At 43.4% G+C, this 22,911-nt stretch overlaps 2 protein-coding genes across 4 annotated transcripts; one reads left to right on the forward strand and one right to left on the reverse strand.

The window, feature by feature from the left end:
* The first annotated feature begins 480 nt into the window (after positions 1 to 480).
* LOC139380521 (nuclear envelope integral membrane protein 2) lies at positions 481 to 10,887 on the forward strand. 3 transcript variants are annotated; one of them, XM_071123252.1, is made up of 9 exons: positions 481 to 654; positions 1,067 to 1,176; positions 1,414 to 1,654; positions 1,754 to 1,826; positions 3,845 to 3,935; positions 7,824 to 7,938; positions 8,674 to 8,899; positions 9,043 to 9,243; positions 9,584 to 10,887. In XM_071123252.1, the coding sequence occupies exons 1-9, from the start codon at positions 555 to 557 to the stop codon at positions 9,972 to 9,974; spliced, it is 1,548 nt and encodes a 515-aa protein (XP_070979353.1). In that variant the 5' UTR covers positions 481 to 554; the 3' UTR covers positions 9,975 to 10,887. The 3 variants fall into 3 exon arrangements, with proteins under 3 accessions (XP_070979353.1, XP_070979354.1, XP_070979355.1); XM_071123253.1 differs by having other exon boundaries at positions 9,091 to 9,243; XM_071123254.1 differs by having other exon boundaries at positions 9,094 to 9,243; positions 9,584 to 10,183.
* On the reverse strand, positions 10,733 to 22,170 carry LOC139380520 (major facilitator superfamily domain containing 6b). Its single transcript, XM_071123251.1, has 8 exons — positions 22,105 to 22,170; positions 21,863 to 21,980; positions 18,775 to 20,406; positions 15,263 to 15,360; positions 13,999 to 14,160; positions 13,094 to 13,192; positions 12,506 to 12,771; positions 10,733 to 12,139 (listed from the first exon to the last, which is right to left on the reverse strand). Exons 3-8 carry the CDS (start codon positions 20,400 to 20,402, stop codon positions 11,963 to 11,965), a joined length of 2,430 nt encoding a protein of 809 aa, XP_070979352.1. The 5' UTR covers positions 20,403 to 20,406; positions 21,863 to 21,980; positions 22,105 to 22,170; the 3' UTR covers positions 10,733 to 11,962.
* Positions 22,171 to 22,911: the final 741 nt, after the last annotated feature.

Here is a 22,911-nt window from a genome sequence, read left to right on the forward strand (position 1 = left end):
ACTGCTTTGCTTTATCTTGACCAGGTCGCAGTTGTAAATGAGAACTTGTTCTCAACTAGCCTCTAAAATAAAAATTAAAATAATGTATTTCACATCTTCCTTAAGGATCCACGAGGGGGAACCACAGGGGGCACCCAAAGGTAGTCAGAGTCAGAAATCATCAAACTATCCTAGGCAATGGTGTTATTATTGATAAAATAATAACTTGATTATTTCTTGCAGCACGTATTATTTAGCCAGAAATTGCCTAAACACGCTCATTCTTGTCATGCTTTCAATTTCAATGCAGATGCTGATCAAGGCTAAAGCAATCAATCACAGTTGCGTGAACTACAACTGAAAATACGTGATGCAAGCTCTAGCTGTCAAATGATTGTAAAACAACATCAAAGCGTATAAATATATATTCAAATAACATACATGTAGATTGTTTGTTCACCAGAGAAAAACTTGATATGTTTATCAGTATCGTTTACTTTGGTCTAATTCGTAACCACCGAATTTGAAAGTACAGTGAAGAACAATAGCTTGCTTGCTAACAACAACTAGGAATTATGAATCCTTGCTCCGATATATCAATTTTATCCATTTTAGCTGTACTGGCAAATGTCGTATGTGTACAAGTTGAAGGAAGCCTTGGCTTTTCAGACGCAGGTGAATGTTGTAGCTAACTAATGACTGTAACGTTAGCTAGCCTATCTTGCTAACGACAGTATTTTTTCCCCTTATCCACTATTGTTGTTAGGTAACGTAGCTAGCTAGTTGGCTATTTAGCTATCTAGTTGGTTTATTGTGTGTAACATCCATATTACTGTATGATTGGTCTGTCAATTAATTCAGAGCAACGTTTGCTAGTAGTAACGTTAGCTAACTACATAAGTTAGCTAAATTAGCCATTAACATTAGCTAGTCCACGAAGAGCAATAATCTTGTGAATTTACTTAGCTAGCTACTAGCCATTTTAGCTAGTTAACGTACTAGCCATTAGTAAAGTAACTAGCTTACGAATTTCACATTAAATATAGCTACTATGTCTGATTAACAAGTTATTGTTGTATTCTTCCAGACTGCACATATCTTAAAGAAAATCAAAACACCACTCATTTTGGAACAAGATGTTTCTGTTACAATTCTGGCACAGTGATCAAATGGAAAGACATCTGGTCCACCTTTCAGGTAAGAAAGCTACATATGTCCTGTAGGTATACCATGGGTGCTTGCTTCACAACAGCTCACGATTAACTGATACTCATGTGTACACCAAACACGAGACACGTTTTGTGTGTGTCTATATGCTCCCATACAATAAATTAGGCAAGTTACTGCAATGACATGATAGTTGTCGTTACTATGTTGTAACAGCAACAAACCAAACATTGCTCATATAAAGCATCTATCTGACTCTTCTTCAAGGTGCGAGTGACAGGTGAAGAAGGGGTCTACATTGTGTACCCCATGGAGGGGACCAGGAACTGCTACGAGCCAGGCCACTTCCTCACGTTGTCCTGGTGCCTGGTCAACCACTATTGGCCTCCCAGCCCCAGTGTGGCCAGGGAGAAGAGCCTGGACATCCCACTGGAACAGGAGGATGTGTGCTTCATGGTGAAGACCCCGAGGGCCAATTCTGAGCACTCTCTACATGTCAGGGGCAAACGTGAGATTATCTTATTGTTGTTGTTGGTAATTGCAGTTAACCTACCAGTTTGGTCTAAATTTCAGAATGAGTATTAACAGCCATACTCTTTACTTACAGGGTTAAATAAAATACGATTTGGACTCTTTGCATGTGGCCTCGCCCTCTTCTACTTTGCTGGGGCTTTGTGTAGGTAAGGTTTTACCATTCTTACGCTGTGTGTGTGTGTGTTAGTTATATTTAGTAGCTCTCAATCCTATTGTCCTGGTAAACATGCAGTGTGAGACTAAGGTTTTAAGACATTTTTATCTCAACATCAAAACATTTCTGGGTAACAATTTAGTACCTTACTGTGATTGTTTTAAATTAAAATGTTCAAAAAGAAACAAAAATAGCTTCTCAGCTAAATGCAATTTCTGAAGCAATAATTTTGCTAGGACTGTCTGGGAGTGGTCTGAGAGATGGGCCTAATTGGAGGAGCTTTATGGGAGGGATGTGCAACCTGAAAACTTTCTGTTATTAGCAGAGAGGAGGGCAAGCTCTCTTAGTTGTTGGTCTATTAAATTATAACAAAAACCCCACCCAGCCAAACAAGCTGAAATTTCAGGTGGTCTTTTCAAACAGCTCTTACATTAAAAGTGTGTTATAATAATTTTCACAATTTCAGTATTATTCCAACCTCATAGTTTGTAAATATATATAAAACACAGAAAAAATCACGTTTTTGAATGCACTGCTCATTTTAAAATTTGAATATTTCAGTAGCAGAAGAACCATCCAGTAGGCCACATATACAGGGCCTTCGGAAAGTATTCAGACCCCTTGACCGTCCTTCTACATCTGCATTGCTTGCTGTTTGGGGTTTTAGTCTGGCGTTTCTGTGTAGAACTTTATGACATCGGCTGATGTAGAAGGGCTTTATAAATGAATTTGATTGATTGATGAGGTCGAAGAAATTGTCTGTAGAGCTCAGAGACAGGATTGTGTTGAGGCAAAGATCTGGGGAAGGGTACCAAAAAATGTTTGCAGCATTGAAGGGCACCAAGAACACAGTGGCCCCCATCATTCTAAAAATGGAAGAAGTTTGGAACCACCAAGACTCTTCCTAGAGCTGTCCATCCGGCCAAACTGACCAATCAGGGGAGAAAGGCCTTGGTCAGGTTGGTGACCAAGAATCCGATGGTCACTCTGACAGAGATCCAGAGTTGCTCTGTGGAGATGGTTGTCCTTCTGGAAGATTCTCCCATATCTGCAGCACTCCCCCAATCAGGCTTTTATGGTAGAGTGGCCAGACAGAAGCCACTCCTCACTAAAAGGCACATGACAGCCTGCTTGCAGTCTGCCAAAAGGCACTTAAAGACTCTCCGACCATGAGGAACAAGATTCTCTGGTTTGATTAAATCAAGATTGAACTCTTTGGTCTAAATGTCAAGAGGAAACCTGGCACCATCTCTACGGTGAAGCATGTTGGTGGCAGCATCATTCTGTGGGGATGTTTTTCAGCGGCAGGGACTGGGAGACGAGTCAGGATCGAGGCAAAGATGAACGGAGCAAAGTACAGAGAGATCCTTGATGAAAACATGCTCCAGAGTACTCAGAACCTCAGACTGGGGGTGAAGGTTCACCTTCTAACAGGACGACGACTCAAAGGACACAGCCAAGACAATGCAAGAGCGTCTTCGGGACAAGTCTCTGAATGTCCTTGAGTGGCCCAGCCAGAGCCCAGACTTGAACCCGATCAAACATTTCTGGAGACCTGAAAATAGCTGTGCAGCAACGCACCCCATCCAACCTGACAGAGCTTGAGAGGATCTGCAAGAAGAATGGGAGAAACTCCCCAAATATAGGTGTGCCAAGCTTGTAGCGTCATACCCAAGAAGACTCAATGCTGTAATCGCTGCCAAAGGTGCTTCAACAAAGTACTGAGTAAAGGGTCAGAATACTTATGTAAATGTGATATTTATGTTTTCTAAAAATCTGTTTTTGCTCTGTCATTATGTGGTATGGTGTGTAGATTGATGAGGATTTATTTTTGTTTTATACATTTTAGGATAAGGCTGTAACGTAACAAAACGTGGAAAAAGTTCAGGGGTCTGAATACTTTCCGAAGGCACTGTAGTTCTACAACTGAAGTGACCCTGTGATTGAGTTATTCTAGGTTGAATAGTGGTACTACAGAAAACAATAATGTATATTTTTCTTTTTTGGCAGGAGTTCTTTGTTTTTTTATTCCTCAGGAATCTCAGTGGGAGTTCTCTCCATTGTTGTCTTTCTGTTGTTGATCCTGAAAAACGCTATACCGGTAAGAATCATCTTTAGGCTCAAGCTGTTACTGCTTTAGGCTAATTATAAACATTTCAATTTGACAAGCTTTGCTAATCAGTACGGTCAATGCACTCTACTTAATTTTCTTGCTTTGTTTTACCATAGCCCTTTACACGTGCATGCAGTGGCTGTACAGTAACATTCTATACATGACGTCAGAGCTCAGGGTCTCCACTTAACAGCTCTGTATGGGTTTTGACAGAAGTTGCTCCATCCCTCCTGCAAATTTGGCAACTTTTGTGGGTGGGGCTAGGTCTATATAAGGGAGCTCATTTAATTTATTTTACTAAAGATCTGACGAAGGCCGTGAGGCCAATACGTAAGCTTATTAAATATCAGTGATACTACCAAGAGCAGTGTGCGGTTTCCTTTTTCCTTCAATTTGGCAACTTTTGAAAAAAAATGTGTTGTCCTAGTGAAGCAAATGCTGTAAATTACGAGGACTCAATGTATTTTGAAAGATGTTAAGGATTATAATAAATACTGCTTTTCCATATCATTAAAGTCATGTAATATAAAACCTGAAGAAGGCACAGTGATGCTGAAACATTTTAAACTAATAAATTACTGTGAGCTTGTATATAGCACCTGCAACTCTCCATCATTTTTTTTACAGCCTATAGTTTGCTCGCTGTTAGTCAGCACCTCTACCAACTTTCTTTGGGTGTGCACCAGCTCATGCTTTTTATTATTCAAGCTAGCAAAACAAGTGAGTCCAAATGTGCACTTCACTTTTCCATATAATAACACTCATGTAACATACTATATAAACGTTTATGATCACTATGTTTGATGTACAGTTACAAGTTAGCATGGTGTTATACCCTGGGTTGTCCTGAACAGAATGAGCCTATGTTTCTTGTATTGTGAGAACTTGCCGTGGACCACGCATCTGGGTCAAGTGGGCATAATTGGAAAGTTTTTTTATATTGCCAACATGATTAGCTAAATAATAAAATATGACCTTACAGTGTTAGGTTATGCTTGTGGCTTGCTTCTGAAGTTGGTCCTGGTCAGTCCCTGGATGGGAGACCAGGTGCTGCTGGAAGTGGTGTTGGAGGGCCAGTAGGAGGCACTCTTTCCTCTGGTCTAAAAAATATCCCAATGCCCCAGGTCAGTGATTGGGGACATTGCCCTGTGTAGGGTGCAGTCTTTCGGATGGGATGTTAAATGGGTGTCCTGACTCTCTGAGGTCATTAAAGATCCCATGGCACTCCTCGTAAGAGTAGGGGTGTTAACCCCGGTGTCCTGGCTAAATTCCCAATTTGGCCCTCAAACCATCACGGTCACCTAATAATCCCCAGTTTACAATTGTCTCATTCAATCCCCTCCTCTCCCCTGTAACTATTTCCCAGGTCGTTGCTGTAAATGAGAACGTGTTCTCAGTCAACTTACCTGGTAAAATAACGGATAAATAAATGTAAAGGTTTTCACAAGGCAATTCATAGAAGCAGATCGTAATTTTGGTGTGCTTAGAATGGAGTCATGAGTGCTTCTCTGAATTGCCTTATAATTTAGCTAGTCCTGCTCAAGGACACATCGGCAGATTTTTCACCTTGTGAGCCAAATCCACTTATGTGTATTAAAGTAGTAAAAAAAAAATCATATTTGGTGCCATATTCATAGCACGTAATGATTACATCAAGCTTGTGACTCCATAAACTTGTTGGATGCATTTGCTGTTTGTTTTGGTTGTGTTTCAGATTATTTTGTGCCCATTATACAGTGATGGAAAAAATTATTTGATCCCCTGCTGATTTTGTACATTTGCCCACAGACAAAGAAATGATCAGTCTATAATATTAATGGTAGGTTTATTTGAACAGTGAGAGACAGAATAACAAAAAAATCCAGAAAAACGCTTGTCAAAAATTTTTATAAAGTGATTTGCATTTTAATGAGGGAAATAAGTATTTGACCCCCCTGCAAAACCCTTGTTGGCAATCACAGAGGTCAGACGTTTCTTGTAGTTGGCCACCGGGTTTGCACACATCTCAGGAGGGATTTTGTCCCACTCCTCTTTGCAGATCTTCTCCAAGTCATTAAGGTTTTGAGGCTGACGTTTGGCAACTCGAACCTTCAGCTCCCTCCACATATTTTCTATGGGATTAAGGTCTGGAGACTGGCTAGGCATCTCCAGGACCTTAATGTGCTTCTTCTTGAGCCACTCCTTTGTTGCCTTGGCCGTGTGTTTTGGGTCATTGTCATGCTGGAATACCCATCCACGTCCCATTTTCAATGCCCTGGCTGAGGGAAGGAGGTTCTCTCCCAAGATTTGACGGTGCATGGCCCCATCCATCGTCCCTTTGATGTGGTGAAGTTGTCCTGTCCCCTTAGTAGAAAAACACCCCCAAAGCATAATTCTTCCACCTCCATGTTTGACGGTGGGGATGGTGTTCTTGGGGTCATAGGCAGCATTCCTCCTCCTCCAAACACGGCGAGTTGAGTTGATGCCAAAGAGCTCCATTTTGGTCTCATCTGACCACAACACTTTCACCCAGTTGTCCTCTGAATCATTCAGATGTTCATTGGCAAACTTCAGACAGGCATGTATATGTGCTTTCTTGAGCAGGGGGACCTTGCGGGCGCTGCAGGATTTCAGTCCTTCACGGCGTAGTGTGTTACCAATTGTTTTCTTGGTGACTATGGTCCCAGCTGCCTTGAGATCATTGACAATATCCTCCCGTGTAGTTCTGGGATGATTCCTCACCGTTCTCATGATCATTGCAACTCCACAAGGTGAGATCTTGCATGGAGCCCCAGGCTGAGGGAGATTGACAGTTATTTTGTGTTTCATCCATTTGCGAATAATCGCACCAACTATTGTCACCTTCTCACCAAGCTGCTTGGCGATGGTCTTGTAGCCCATTCCAGCCTTGTGTAGGTCTACAATCTTGTCCCTGACATCCTTGGAGAGCTCTTTGTTCTTGGCCATGGTGCAGAGTTTGGAATCTGATTTATTGATTGCTTCTGTGGACAGGTGTCTTTTATACAGGTAACAAGCTTAGATTATGATAACTCCCTTTAAGAGTGTGCTCCTAATCTCAGTTCGTTACCTGTATAAAAGACACCTGGTAGCCAGAAATCTTTCTGATTAAGTATTCGACCCCCTCTCATTTCCCTCATTAAAATGCAAATCACTTTATAACATTTTTGACATGCGTCTTCTGGATTTTTGTTGTTGTTATTCTGTCTCTCACTGTTCAAATAAACCTACCATTAAAATTATAGACTGATAATTTATTTGTTAGTGGGCAAACGTACAAAATCAGCAGAGGATCAAATACTTTTTCCCTCACTGTAAATTAATGGTAAATAATGTATTGTCATTTTGCATGTACTTTTATTGTAAATAAGAATATAATATGTTTCTAAATATATCTACATTAATGACACTCTGCACTTCTACCTCATAGTCATTGTATAAGTTCAAGTCCAGAGTACAGATACAAAACATTTGACACTGTCCCAATACTTTTGGAGCTCACTGTATATAAAAAGGCCATCGCCTAAAGACTTGATCCAAATGATTAATCAGGGTGATTGATCGAAATTAGTTTTAGTTTAAAGTGATGGGACCAAACATATACATATTCTTAGCTAGGAGATATGCCCTCCGTAACCGAGGGTTAGCCTACCACCCCAGCCCCCTCAGAACTTTTTGACGAAGCCTCCACCGTGCCTGTAAAAATCAGATGGCCAGACCCCAAATGTGTCACTCTGGCCTGGCTTATCCTAAAGAGAGATGTCTTCTAACTGTAGAATCCAACATTTGGAGAGAGTTATTCAATAGAGAAAGAGTCCTCTGGGTGGCTCAGATGAATTAGGCTTACCTTGTTATATTACCTGCCTGTGTCACCTCCAGAGGGCCATGTTCATCACGCTGTTTGGTGCTGGCTCCGGCCTGTCCTACCTGGGATACCAGACGCTGTTCAACCACTGGGAAGACATCACAACTCTCTACTGGAAACATGCCTTGGGTGAGTTGGTTTAGTTAAGAGATTGTTGCTTAAAATAAGGTCAGTAACTAGGACTTGAACTGTTCAGTTAGCAGTAGGAGGCATTTAGTCTACATTGAAATTCTGTCTTTGCGAGGCCTTGCACATTTGAACCCAGTATGAACACTGTTTACATGAAGGCCCCTGATAAATGATATGCTCTCACTACAGACATGATACCGTAATATATTCATGACTAATGAGGATGGGTCAGCGTCCACTCTGAGTCATTCACTCCCAGGAGTCGGTCATAATAAGAGGGCCAAGTGGATGTGGAGTGGTGAAGTAGCCTACAGTTACTGACTGCCTCTCCACACTCCTCAATGGAGTGGATTTGCTGCCAAATCAATTTGCCCTCTCTCTATGCACACACTGGGTTGAAAATGGTTGAATCCGCAGGCACGTTAGGATTAAGAGCGCGCGGCAATGCTGCTGGAACATTGATTTCTGTGCTTGGAAACAAAAAGGGCTTTGGGTGGATTAGCGTTCAAATGTGTTATTTTCACCCTTACTGGCATGCCTCAAATCCACTGGGTTCCACTGTTTCACTGTTTCAATTACACAGGGCTTTCAATTGGAGTATTTCATCTAACCGGTTACGTTTTTGTTTCTGTGTCTTTGCTTATGTTGCTTTCTCTATAAAATATTATAATCACATAGAACCAACAGATCTTTCAATTTCTCTCTCCCTCACTTCATAATTTTCTCTATTTCCAGGCTACCTGGTAATAACGGGCCTGATCAGCTGGGCGGTTTGCTACAAGCACGGGCCCATCAGCAGCGAGCGCACCCTGTCCCTACTGACCTGGGGGCTCCAGTGCCTGGCCATGGGCCTCATGTACTACGGAGTGACCTACCCCCAGGCTTCCTACCTACTCCTGGGCATCCTGCTGGTGCTCAAGGCTCTGCCCTATGCCTACAGACTGCTGCTGGGGACATGCAGGTACACAGTCAATTTGTGGTTTGACATTAGATATACTACTAAGGTGGATTTGGGTAATGGAGATGAATAGTATTGGCTTTTTAGCAGATGCTTTCGATCCAAAGTTGTGTGTTTGATTGATGGCTGTCCCTCCTCTCCCCCAGGCTAACAGGGCGTCTACTTTCCTCTCTCCTGCGCGTGTTTGGGCGTAGCAGGAAGCCCCAGGTACGCCTCCTCACAGATGAGGAGTACAGAGAGCAGGGGGAGGTGCACACCACGGCCTCCCTTGAGGAGCTCAGGAGGCTCTGCACTACGCCTGGCTTCCCTGCCTGGGAAATGGTCCTCCGACTACGCTCCCCACAACGGTACGGGACAAACACGCAAACTACACCACTCACATCCTAACTAAAGTAGGACACATCTTGTCCTCAGGATCCAAATGAAATCATATTGTAATAGTCACATGCGCCGAATACAACAGGTATTACAACCTTACAGTGAAATGCTTACTTACGAGCCCCTAACCGACAGTGCAGTTTCAAAAAAATATGGATAAGAATAGCTCCCTGCATTTAAAACATCACAACAGTATGAGACTGACACACAAATATTCTGAACTTTCTGCTCTAAAAACACCCAGCTGATGAGAGCTTGACTGAACGGAGTGCTGGTGAATGACTCAACTCTGCTAAATTACATTTCTAGGTTTGCAGCCTTCTTGACAGGCGGCGGCCACGTGACCCCGGGGGAGCAGCAGAATCACGGACAGCAGTACGGCCCGGGAGCAGCCAACAACGAGGACATGCTCTTCACCTCTGCCCAGCACAGGGTGCTGGGGTTGGGCGCTGACGAGGACCTCAGCGAAGACGAGATGGACAGCTCCGTCAGGGCTCCGCCTACACCTAGCCCCCTCCCCCTCTACACACCAACCACCCCCACCACCATGCCCCGTCCGGACAGCTCCGCCCCCTGGCTGCCCCCATCCTATCCCGCTCCTTTCTACCCTCCCTATCCTCCCACCCCTGCCGCCTTCACCCCGCCTTTAGAGCCCCACGTCATCGAGGACGTTGAGGAGGAGGACATGGACCTGTTCTAAGATCAGATTTTAAACCTCTGTAGTGGACAGGTTGGTTCCTAATATGGCCAGTTAACACTAGGGGGCAATACCACTCAGGTTGATCTTTGGGGTCGAACATGCTGGCAAAAAATATTTAAGTGATTTATGAACTCAATTGATCAACATCTTCATACAGAATGAATCGACATAAAACACATTAACAGCTAGGAGTATAAATTAAGCTTCATCATATGTACCAAATAGAATCCCACTATAAATCTAGTCCGAGTGATTGTGAATCATAATTCCACCTAAGAGGAGACGGGGGACTTGGTGTGCCTATCCTATCCTGGCTCAGAGCTATATGTATATTTTTAAGGGGGGGCCTTGAGTTAATCTGACTTTGGGGTCCCACCCTACACTGCAAATGAAATCGAAGCAGAATTCTCCATCTCAAATCCAAAAAACTGCATCATAATTGCAGGAATCACAAGAATGACTTTGAACTCATGTTTACAGTTCTCAGGTAAACCAGCAACAATCATGAGTACATTGTTTTTTCCTCCTCCTGTGTGTGGTAAGTGCCTGGGGTTATGAGACCTGCTTCCCTGCTGGGTCACTGTAACAAACTCTCACGTACTCTTCTTGGCTGTGGAATCCAGTCAACTACTATCTACCGCCCCCACCTGGCTGCTTAGGAAACTGCCGCCTTTGACAACCAGAACAGCTGTAAACATCGAAGGGAGATTTTGATTGGACCAAATCTGCCAAAAGCAATGTTTTTCTCCCACAGGCCAGAAAGAAAAAAACGTTTATTGTAATTTTATATCAAACATCATTTTTTAATGTTTTTGTATTTTGGGAATGATGATTTGGGCCATTATGATCCAAGGATGATTCTTTTTAAGGTTTGTTTCAATTGATTAATAAATAAGCCCATCTTTTTTCCCAGTGACATTGTTTTGTGAACTGATGTTTCACCTTAAAGAGATACAAAAAGGCCACAGAGCACAGAGTAGTAAAGGCTGCCTGATTTAAAATACATTGGCTTAGGCTACGCAGCAGACGAGCCATGCCAAATGCTCAGGTCATTACAACGTCTGAACAGTTTTAGATAGTCCTGGGGGACAGCAGTTTGACATACTTGCAATTTCTGTCTAAATAAGACTGTAGTTAAAAATTTTATGTTTGTGAAATTTTGGCCAGGCATTAGACAAATATGCATGTGAAAATACATTCACAGGGAGGGGGGAGGGGAATCTCCATAACTAATGGAGTTATAGTTAAATAGACATTACAGACCCTGAAAGCCTGGTGGATATCAGATCTGACACGATCACGTCATAAACCTTTTTTAAATAAGTATTTTTCCACGGCATCAGTGGTTGATAGTCAGACTAGACACAGTAAACATTTACATGTAATAGCAGGGCCACATTCTGGAGAGCAACTTGTTCCAGATACAGCCTAGTATGTAGAACAAACATGTCTCTCTGACTTTCTGTCAGTTCCAATCATAACATTTCTATCTGCAATGTTCCACAACGTTTTCTTATTGAACGTGCCCCTAAACTCTATGTAAGCAGCCATTACACACATGGCTATTTAGATTGAGTGTGTCACTTCTGCATGAGTGTGAATCACCAACATATGACGAGGCTCAGGCACTTGATCAGTTTGAGGGCCATTGAGACAAATAGAACCCTATTCAATCAAACCTAATATCCAGATTTCCAAGTTTAAAAAAATAACTTACAATTTTTACATCCATTTGAAAGTGCAACAGTAGCTACTTCAAGGCAAGAGCTTTTCCTCAGATCCCCAAAGGCACTGGTTAAGTCCTCTGCTAAAAAGGAAAAATATAACCTCTCATTTTGGCCTGTATTTTTCTTCTGTCCAGTCTGTAAAATCATACTCTTCACTCTTTTAATAGCTGGTCTTCCGCCAGAACTTGAATCTGTCGTTTGGTGGTGTTGCTTGGAAAACATTTGGGGACAGTTTCTCAAAATGTGCAATGTGTTCCCTCTTTACTGTGTGTGGCCAGTGGGGAGGGGTGGTTGGTCCGCAGGCATAGGGGGATCCTGGTCAGGTAGGGGGGTTCCCCCCTGAGAGGGTTCCGTCTGTGGGGACCTGCTGGGGGGGTCTTGAGATGAGGACTGGGAGGTTTCCTCTGTTGGTTCATCTATGCTGATCTCATTGATCTCCTACCAAACAGAGCAAAGGTAAAGTGTTGCATCATAGTTATTTGTAATACTGTAAGTATAGTACTTGGCACAGATATGCAAAAATACCCTCATAAAATACAGTTCTAAAGGCAGGTATTATATTCTCACCTTTCTTCAAAATGGGACACGACATAAAAAAGACAATTCTCAGGAGGACATTATACAACATGGAACCTTGGCTGGTACGTGCACAAATCCCTAGATACACCACCTGTGTTCCACATAAAACGACCTACTGTTTCATTCTCTGCCCAGTGACATGCACCTTTGGGCCCAGCCTCAAATCACAGCCTGAACCTAGAAGTCTATGCCTAAACCCCACGAGCTGCCACCCTGTCTACCTACCTCGAGCGGCTGATGGTTGTTGGCAGGGCTGCTCCTGGCCAGGACAGCGATCTCTCTGATCTGGTGCAGGGCGAAGGCCAGGGAGACCCAGGGCGAGGCGGACACCACCCAGGCGGGCTTGCTCATGTCCTCCTGCTCCTCCTGGTGCTTGGTCTTCCTTGGTGGTGGCGTTGTTGCGGCGACGTTATCTGATTGGATAACGTCGATGGTTGCTATGGGAACAGGACTGGAGGGGACGGGAATGTTCTCCGCCAGCATTTTGGTATCTGGAAACGTAAGCAACATTTTTCATAACGATTAAAAATGCTTATTCTGCTAAGATGTCTGGCCTAACAACTACCGCTATTATTGACATCCTAAACATGATTCATTCAGCATTCTAATGTCTGAATATCTCAGTTGCTGATAGAAAAACTGGATTTAAAGTTAGTGGTAGTACTTGTTGTTATGTTATGCTTGCCACATTGGGAGCCAGTCACTTCTCCATTAAGGGGCATAATAGGTGCAGCAAATGCTGTTTTTCTGCCCATGCAGAGGCACAGCCTGAAGCAGACAGGGTAGGATAGGATCAACTTTATTAACACATACTTTTCTCCCCACTCTGCACAGCCAGCCATTGGATGAGAGCGAAGAGGAGGAGGATGACGAGGGAGGCGATTCCTATCCCTCTGAAGGTGTGGGCTGCTCCTAAACCATAACCCAAATAGACAAAGGTGTTCACAGTATTTCTTAATTCCAAATCAACCCCTAGCCCTTACTCCCTAGGCCAGGGGTATTCAACTCTTACCCTATGAGGTCTGAAGCCTGCTGGTCTTATGTTCTACCTGATAATTAATTGCACATATCTGGTGTCCCAGGTCTAAATCAGTCCCTGATTAGAGGGGAACAATGAAAGAATGCAGTGAAACTGGCTTCGAGGTCCAGCATTGAGTTTGAGTGCCCTAGGCTTTGGAAACAAAATCTTCAAATACATTTATGTATTTCACTCATTGCTTTTCATATAACACTGAAACTGAAAATAAATATCAATTTCAGCACTGTAAGGGATATATTTTCAGAGCATAGAGAGAGACACACAGAGTTGTTATTCTGAGAGTACAGCCAAATGCATTCCAGACCATAAAATTCCTATCCTTATGATTTAGATGGGACTGGTGGTAGTTTATTAAGAGTTAAGACCTGGATTATCTTATGAAAACCACAGAGGACAGGGCATGTTTATAAGGAGGGGAGGCGTTGTAAAACCTTTTGAAAAGGCATGTGGGACCACTATGACTGTGAGTTGGTCATGTAGAAGTCACCGTTGAAGGTATAATCCGGATTACTGCTCTTCTCAATGGTCATTTAAATTAATGCACATTTAACAAATTGTACCTTTAACGAGTGACACCAATAGTTCCATCTCTCATTGGTTGAACTGGGAGACACGCAATTCAATTCAATGCAACTTTGATACAATCCAGCTGGGGTTTTTCCATCACAGTGGCTCTTACCAAAGAAGTTGACAAACACTCCCCCCACCATGGCCCCACAGCCCCGACCCAGCCCCAGGTGCAGGCCCTGGAGGATACCCTGGGCAGAGGTCCTCAGCTCTGGAGGTACAGCAGCACTCAGGTAGGAGATACACGCTGCCCACACTGAGGCATGGGTCACACCTAGATACACAGAGATACAGAGAGACTGAGTGCAAGAGAGAAACGCACACTCGGGCATATCTCCACAAATACGCATACGTCGTTACACTAGGTCAGAGCAGGGAGTAATACGATTAGGACAAGTTATTGGCTTGTTAATTTAATATCATGAAACCTCCCCTCAGAGATATACAGTACTGGGTCATGAAAAGAAACATCTGTAGAACAAACAAACATTTAAATGAAGTCCCTTTCACATTTTTGTATATAACCAGAAACAAACAAGCAGACCCGTTAAACTCATTTGTTTTCATTAAAAGCTGTATACAAAACCAGACTATTTGGGAGGGAAAATAAATACATTTTGGGAAACATTTTCTAATTGATGTCAAAGGGAGGACATGTCCTGTGTGTGTTCGTGGCAGGTGACAGGCGAGAGAGAGTGGACTTAACCATAGTCATTAACACTCGCTTGGGTGTGTCATGTTTGAACTGGCTCAACTAGCCAGTTTACATCCAACACACCTCGTTTTCTCATTGTATAGCTACCAATAATAGGACAAAGCCATCAAACCTGCTACCATACCCTCCTTAGGTCTGTCTGGCTTGCCTCGCCCCCTATTCAGCTCTTTAGCTAGCCCATATCGTCACTATCCTCCCAGACCAGAGCTACGGCCATCACTTGTTTGTCTTGTTTGTTACGGTCATACCACTTCCTTTAGAATTGTGGAGATTTTGAAATGAGATTGTGTGTGTCTCTAAACATAGTTATTTGGTGTTGTTACGCCTCTGGTGAATGATTACAATCGTTATAAGCATCCTTCAATGTTACTTATTCGTGTATAGCTGCAACGTTGTAATTCATGGCCTAAATGTGGCTATCAGAGTAGTCTAGATACGGAGGAAAGGGGCGTTTTCCAGGCGAAGGACAAGCTTTTCTTGTCATTGAGGGGAGCTATCCTTTCCTGATTTGAACTCTGAGAGGCAACATGGCAACAGGGCTCCCATTCCAAACACTACTTCCTCCTCCTTTCAATCTAATGTCAACACTTATGCTAAGCTAAGTCAATAGATATCGCATGCGTTGCAGTGCCGCGAGTCCCGAGACCCAGTGTAGCCTCACCTTGAAGGACCTCCATGGGCAGGACAACCCAGGCGTTCTCCAGGTAGGAAATGTACAGATAGCGGGCCGTGTTGCAGGCCAGCCCGATGTACAGCACCCTGGGGAGGAAAAGGGGAGGAGGAGAAGGTCGGATAACACCATTTCAATAGTACACTACAGATGGTTTATAGATGATGAACTTTCACCTCTTTGTTTAACTAACCATCCACCATTCCCCAACATAACCCTAAAACTATCCTAAAGCTATAGCAAGTTATTACATAGACAGAGTTGCAGGTGAAAGTAAGGCCAAAGCTTAGAGGTTAAATCCGAACTGTCCCTGAACAGACTTCTATATCATTCTGAGCAGACTTCTATATCATTCTGAGCAGACTTCTATATCATTCTGAGCAGACTTCTATATCATTCTGAGCAGACTTCTATAACATTCTGAACAGACTTCTATATCATTCTGAACAGACTTCTATATCATTCTGAACAGACTTCTATATCATTCTGAACAGACTTCTATATCATTCTGAACAGACTTCTATAACATTCTGAACAGACTTCTATATCATTCTGAACAGACTTCTATATCATTCTGAACAGACTTCTATGTCCTTCATTCCCACACTGTTGGATGTTTGGTGCCTGTCTCCTATGACAACATCCTGTCCAATCAAACCCTTGACCTGATTCACCATACTCCCATTCCCCCCCCCCCCAGAAATGTGCTGTTACATACACTGAGTATACCAAACATTAGGAACACCTTCCTAATATTGAGTTGCACCCTCCCCCCTTTTTTTGCCCTCAGAACAGCTTCAATTCGTCGGGGCATGCACTCTACAAGGTGTCAAAAGTGTTCCACAGGGATGCTGGCCCATGTTGACTGCAATGCTTCCCACAGTTGTGTCAAGTTGGCTGGATGCCCTTTCGGTGGTGGACTATTCTTGATGCACACGGGAAACTATTGAGCATGAAAAACCCAGCAGTGTTGCAGTTCTTGAAACAAACAAAGGCGCATGACACCTACTACCAATACCCTGTTCAAAGGCACTTCAATCTTTGGTCTTGCCCATTCAACCTCCTGAATGGCACATGTACACAATCAATGTCTCAGGTGTCTCAAGGCTTAAAAATCCTTCCTTAACCTGTCTCCTACTCTTTTTTAAAATTTATTTTACCTTTATTTTACTAGGCAAGTCAGTTAAGAACAAATTCTTATTTTCAATGACGGCCTAGGAACAGGGGCAGAACGACAGATAGTTTGTCGGGGGTTTGAAATTGCAACCTTCCGGTTACTAGTCCAACGCTCTAACCACTAGACTACCCTGCCGCTTCATCTACTGATTGAAGTGGATTCAACAAGTGACATCAATAAGGGATCATAGCTTTCACCTGGTCAGTCTATGGCATGGAAAGAGAGTGTGTGTTGTGGATACTCAGTGTATGTGGGCATGAACAACTACAAAAACATTATGCAAATATACTGACACATTTAACAATTCTAGTTTACATACTGTATGCATATTTTACATATATTGACCTTGGACATGCAATGCTATAGGTACTGTTTTAGGCTTTTTCTCTCATGGGCTATTTTCGAGCTGGGTGTGTGTGGCTCTTTAAGCCTGTGTCATACAGTGAGTCATTCTAACCCCGGGGCAGGCTGTGTCTGACAACACTAGGACCAGTCACAAGGACCAGATGCTGCACAGAGACTAGAGCTGGACAGGAAAGGAGGCATGCACAGACTCATACACACAGCAGTCATCTAACTGGTCGATGTGTTACCATACACAGACACAAACAGACACAGACAGCAACGACTATTTCAGTATTTATCTCCACATAGTCTTATGCCCCATGTAAATCTCAGACATGGAGAGATACCCATGCAAATCTTAGCGTGAGACTGGCAATTTGAATAACAGCCTAACATGAAAAGCCCCTGCGCAGTGTTTCTGTGCTCACCAATCGATCCGCACAGGCATTTAGTTCAGGAGATCAATGGAGAGCCTCATGCTGAAGTAATGGACAGGATTGGGTTATACGCACACACACGTCCCCAGAGGAACAAAAGGCTTCCACAGGCCCTGCCAGCAGCCCAGGCAGAAACCAGGCCATCAAACAAAGATCTGACAGAGTCCAGACACACACACCACACACACACAGTGAAACTCTGTGGGAGAAGGGCAGAGCTCTCCTCCATCGATTCAGCACAGCACTGTCCATTCATTCTCTACAACGCTGATGGCACTGTAAAAAGTCTAAATATTGGTGTAAATGTTAGTTGTTTTTACACATGTACCTGTATTAGTACTGCATACAGTGCTTTTTACAAACTAATCCATAGTTAGTTTATAGTTTGTTGATAATATGAATGCAATGGTTAGAGACTTTCCCATTGTCTAGGAAACTGCTCTGGCTGCACTTAAAACAACCATATTTGAATAACATAAGCGGCACATTGTAGCTTTGTACTGGGAGACCAGCCCTTGGCTAACCCTTGTTATTACAAATGATTCATCCTGTTCATAGATAGGCGTGGGTGATTTGGCAAGTGTCACCCGCCTGAGAAATATCACAGGGCAGACGGGAGACGGAAGAACTGACAAAAAAATCCTCTCTGAGCTCTCAGGATGGGTCTTCCTGTTTACCAATGTTTCTTTCCTTTCCCTTAAGCAAAACACTGCATTTAAAGCTTGGGAAAATAGCAAATATCTAGAAAAAACAGCTTGTCCATTCTGCAAACTGTGTGCCAATTTGGGCAATGCCCACTTAGTCAACATCTGGGTTTCTGCTTTTCCCTCCTCTCCCTTCCTTTTGCTCTCTCTCTCTCTCTCCAATCCAAACAGACAATAAATCACAATTTAGAAAGAGAGAGAGCGAGAGAGAGAGAAAGAGACCACACTAGCTGGAGGGAGTAGGTTTCCCTCTTAGAAATTTAACAGAGCAGAGCTCTCCCAATGTCTGTCATCCTATGAATTGACCGTATGTTTGTTTGAGGCTGTTGGGCGGTCTGCTATAGCCTATGTAGCACACCTACGTCTTCCTTTAGCAGGCTACTACATCACCCCTGAAACTCCCTTACACTCCACTCACTCATTGTGTCACTCTAGCACTCAGCTTACTGGTCAAGTTCCCACAGGGACAGGGCAGGAAATTCGCATAGATTGTCGATTCACTGAATTCACTAAATGCTTGAGCTTATTTAAGTTCACTGTAAAAAAGTAAACAAGTGTAAAGTCTGAACAAATTATGCTTTCTAAATCCCATCAAATCTCCAAGAAAGTTGGCTATTATGTGGAATTCAATCAAACTGAAAGAAATAAAATAATATTGTGACTTTGCATACAACTATACTAGAATAATCTCATTTTGGCCTTGCTTTTGTTGCCTGGTTCCAGATCAGTTTGTGCTGTCTAGCTAACTTCTAGGGTCACGCAGGAGTTGACAAGAAATACAGAAACACAAACAGATCTGGGACCGGGCTATTGCTTTTGACCCATGCCCCCTTGATATACCTTATATGGCCGATGAGCTCGATGAGCTTGTGGCTGGTGAAGTAGGCTACCAGCTCCGAGATGTGGCTCAGCACCGAGCAGACTCCAAAAAGCGTGGTGGTCCCCTTCAGGTCCTCCAGGTGCCAGTAGAGGAAAGTGAACACGAAGCCGTAGCCGAATCCCATGAACCAGGCCACGAAGAGCACCGAGCCGTATTGCACACTGCACAGCAGCCGAAGGAGGTCCCAGTAAAGGAACCGCTGGCTGATGGAACTTTGAGATTCTAACGATTCCACCGTATGCCCTTCGGGAGATGAAACGCCACTGGACGTTTGAGGAGATTCCATATCCTGTCTCTTATCCTCCTCCACCTGTGCCTCCATTGGCCGATGGTCATTAGTACTACTCTCAAAGTAGAACTGAGTAGACACTATAAAAGCAACGGCCATCAGGACACCAAAGACAATAAAGGCTATCTGGTAGTTCTTGTAGTCAGGCACGATGCAGCCGGTGCCCTGGATGAAGAGCTTGATGTGGGTGTGGTCGATCCAGATGCCCACGCACAGCATTGCCAGGCCCCAGCCCAGGGAGCCCCACATCCTCTGCAGACCATAGCGGTCCCGGTGGGAGCCCAGGTACTGCAGGGTGCGCGTGTCCACGATGGTCATGGCCGGAGCACTGAAGAACTCGCCGATGATGATGACCAGCAGGATCAGGAGGAAGATGGTCTCCACCTGGTCGTGGTTGGAGATGATGTCATAGACTTTGGTAGTGGTGGTTGTGGTGGTTGGTTTGGTCATGGTCAGATTTGAGGCAGGTTTTGAACCGGCTGTTGTTGTTGCTGATGTTTTTGTTGTTGTTGTTTTTGTTTTGGTGGTGGTGGTGGTGGTGGAGGTGGAGGGGGAAGATGTCAACATTGTTGTGGAGATGGTGGAGGAAGGCACAGGTCCCGTGACAGTACTGGGTCCAGTGATATTGCCACCATCGCTCCTCACATACCTGTGCAGGGGACCGCTAACTGAGTCTGATGCAAAAGGGAGGGGGAAAAAGTCTCCACTCGCACCCCTGCGGTTCCTGCTGTGATTGGCCGACGGACCGATCTGGGCGGGACTGGTGGGAGACACGACTGTAGGTTTCCTTTCCACGCAGGTCATGGAGGCAGGCTTGATGAAGCCGATGCCGCAGTTGAACACCAACCAGCAGAAGACGGAGAACAGCAGCACCACCTTGCCCTTCTTGAAGCGGTCCGCCACCACCCCCCAAAAGGGGGCGCTGCAGAATTCTATGAAGTACCGAATCCCGACCAGCAGGCCACTCTGGCTGGGCGTCATGCCCAGTTGCTTGTAGTAGACAGACAGCAACGGGTGCAGGGACCCATAGGCCGCATAGAAGAAGAAGTAGAAGACCTTGGAGATGAGTAGGTGGTTGTCGATCTGCACGCAGTTCCTCTCCAGGCAGTCATTGCTGGGGGTGTCAGATGTGTCTGTCGGGGGTGATGCTGGACCTTGGGAGGCAGCGGTGGTGTCCGCACCTGCTGCCATCTGATCCAAGGTTTTGGACAGGGTGTTGAAGGGTTCTGCCATGACGTACTTCCTCTTCTGATCCTCCTCGTCGTCTGTCAAGATGGCCACCTGGTCGTCACTCGCCATCTCCCTGGGGGATGGGGGGAGAGGGAGAGAGATGACTGAAACAGTTTTTCACCCCCACCTGAATTAAAGGAACAATGTGTAATAAACATTTCTGACCCAGACAATTTTGTCAAGCTATGGGAGATGGGCTGGCATGTCCATAAGATTGCAATAATAGTTCTAAACACATTTTGAAGCTGTATCTTTTTTTGTTAGCAAAGACTCAAACGACAACAAAAACATAAACAATGGAGTAATACAACACTTTGGGTTATGACAGGCTAAGACAATAACCTGTAATAAGCCGATAAGGCATTTATTCAGAATGTCTGTCACCTTACCTACATTTCAGCACAACTGAACAGGACATTTGATTCAATAAACCTTTTCAAAACGCATGGTGTTGTTACTCGACTGTGTTAAGTTAATTTCCATGAACTCTGAGCCAAAAAAAATATGTTTCCCAGCATGCTTTGTTGCAGGTTGATAGATACATTTTTTTTAAAAACTATGTTTCCTCAAGCACATTGATTGATTCATCTTATACTGTACAATTGTTCTAAACTAATCCAATCTGTAAGGGATTGGTTTTATTGCGCCTGTTACTGAGATAGTTGTTCCAGTTTAGATGGTCTTGGTTGTGAAATCAAAATAGCAGTTATTGTTATTGAAGGTTGTGAATGACTACACACTAAAGTATTGAATGCAACAATGATGTCTCTGTCACTAACAAACACAGGCATGGGTTGATTTCTCTCACATTCACTCCAAAGGCATACTGGGACATTTTCCAATACAGCCTTCGAACAGCAACCCAAGTGTCTTGTGTTTAAAACCTAAACGCCTTGTCCCGAATAAACATGTTCACGTGTGTAAAAAGCTTTACAGTGAGTAAACATGTTCTGGAATTGACTTGTGATTACAATCCAAACACTGCGACTCATTTTCATCGATATTCTAAATGCCTTGACATGCTTAAAAAGTGTTACAAATAAATGTTGAGCTATGTGTTCACATCCCAAAGACTTGGTTTTACAGTGACCGAGTATGATGTTCAAGCTCTTACATTTTGTTATGGCTAGGGTATATGAAAGACTTGGAACATATATAATAGCCCATTTGGCTACTGCCTCTACAGCAGGAGACATGACTTCACTATTCCCTGTAGCCTATACAATTATAAATGGTAGCCTGTAACTGTATAACTGTGCTCAGACCAGACAGACATTGCCCGAGAGAAATATATGACGGGAGAATAATAAGCTGTTTCATTGCCGCAGCTCTGACAAACCGTATCATGTCCTTAGAAACGTTTCTTCTTGTAACCACGCATTCAATTGTTGTTTTCTCTATTCAACTTAAAATGGTAAAGAAACACCGAAGGGACATATCTAAGCTTGTTATTCCTGTGAACACAAATACATATATTATTAAGAAGAAGGGAAAAAAAAGAAAACTAATCGACAAAGATATTTTCTTACCAAAATTATTGTTTCAAAGTTTCAAGGTTGTTGGAGGATAGACCGCTTGTATAGAATGTAGCCTATCTTCTTGAGTCCATCATGTCCAATTGGCGACGACTGTCATCGGGTGAATAAACTGTCGTTTAAAGTCACACATTGACAAACAAAAAACATGTGTTCAATAGTAATCACATTTATATGGGGCAAGTAATATTGAACGCGTCTATTTCAGAGAAGTTTGCATTGACGTCATTTCTCACCTGCCCACGACTGCCAAACCATTTCGGAGTTCGAGACACTGCTGCTGTGGAAGGGATTGCACACACACAGTCTAAAATTAGTCTGGCGGCCGAGCATTGAATCAATGAGTGCCTCTCAATAGTCTGAAGTGGTTTCCTCTCCTTGTCTAAAAATCCAAAAACGAAAAAGCAGGATGGATGAAAAGAATATGGTAGTAAGCAAATGGAGAGTTGCTTTTACATCTCAATTAATTTTATAAGTGCAGACAAAGGAAAGGAGCAGAGGAAGCCAGTTTTGAGAGTTGAGATGAGCCCTATTCCCCCATAGAACAACTGCCTTTGTGCCTGTCGAGCAAGGCACTTGGGGTAACGTGGGGGTAACTAGCTCCCCCTAAAAACAACAATGTCCAATTGCTGACACAAAAAAAGCAACATTTGGATAAAATGTGGTATGTAGGTGATGGTCATGCTTAGGCAAACAAACTATGAAGGGAAATAGGTGTCTACAGTTTACTCTTTTGTTGTTATTTAACAAAATGTTGTTTTTAGAAAAGGGTTTTTAGAAAATGCCACGATTTGGAAAAGGCTATTTTAGGTACCGCAAGTATTCACACCCCTGAGTCAATACATGTTAGAATCACCTTTGGCAGCAATTACACCTGCGAGTCTTTCCGAGTAAGTGTCTAAGAGCCTTGCACACCTTAATTGTACAATATTTGCAAAAAAATCTTCAAACTCTGTCAAGTTGGTTGTTGATCATTGCTAGACAGACATTTTCCAGTCTTGCCATAGATTTTCAAGCCAATTTAACTGTAACTAGGCCACTCA

Source organism: Oncorhynchus clarkii, chromosome 22 (assembly GCF_045791955.1).
Source record: "Oncorhynchus clarkii lewisi isolate Uvic-CL-2024 chromosome 22, UVic_Ocla_1.0, whole genome shotgun sequence".
Lineage (NCBI taxonomy): Eukaryota > Metazoa > Chordata > Actinopteri > Salmoniformes > Salmonidae > Oncorhynchus > Oncorhynchus clarkii.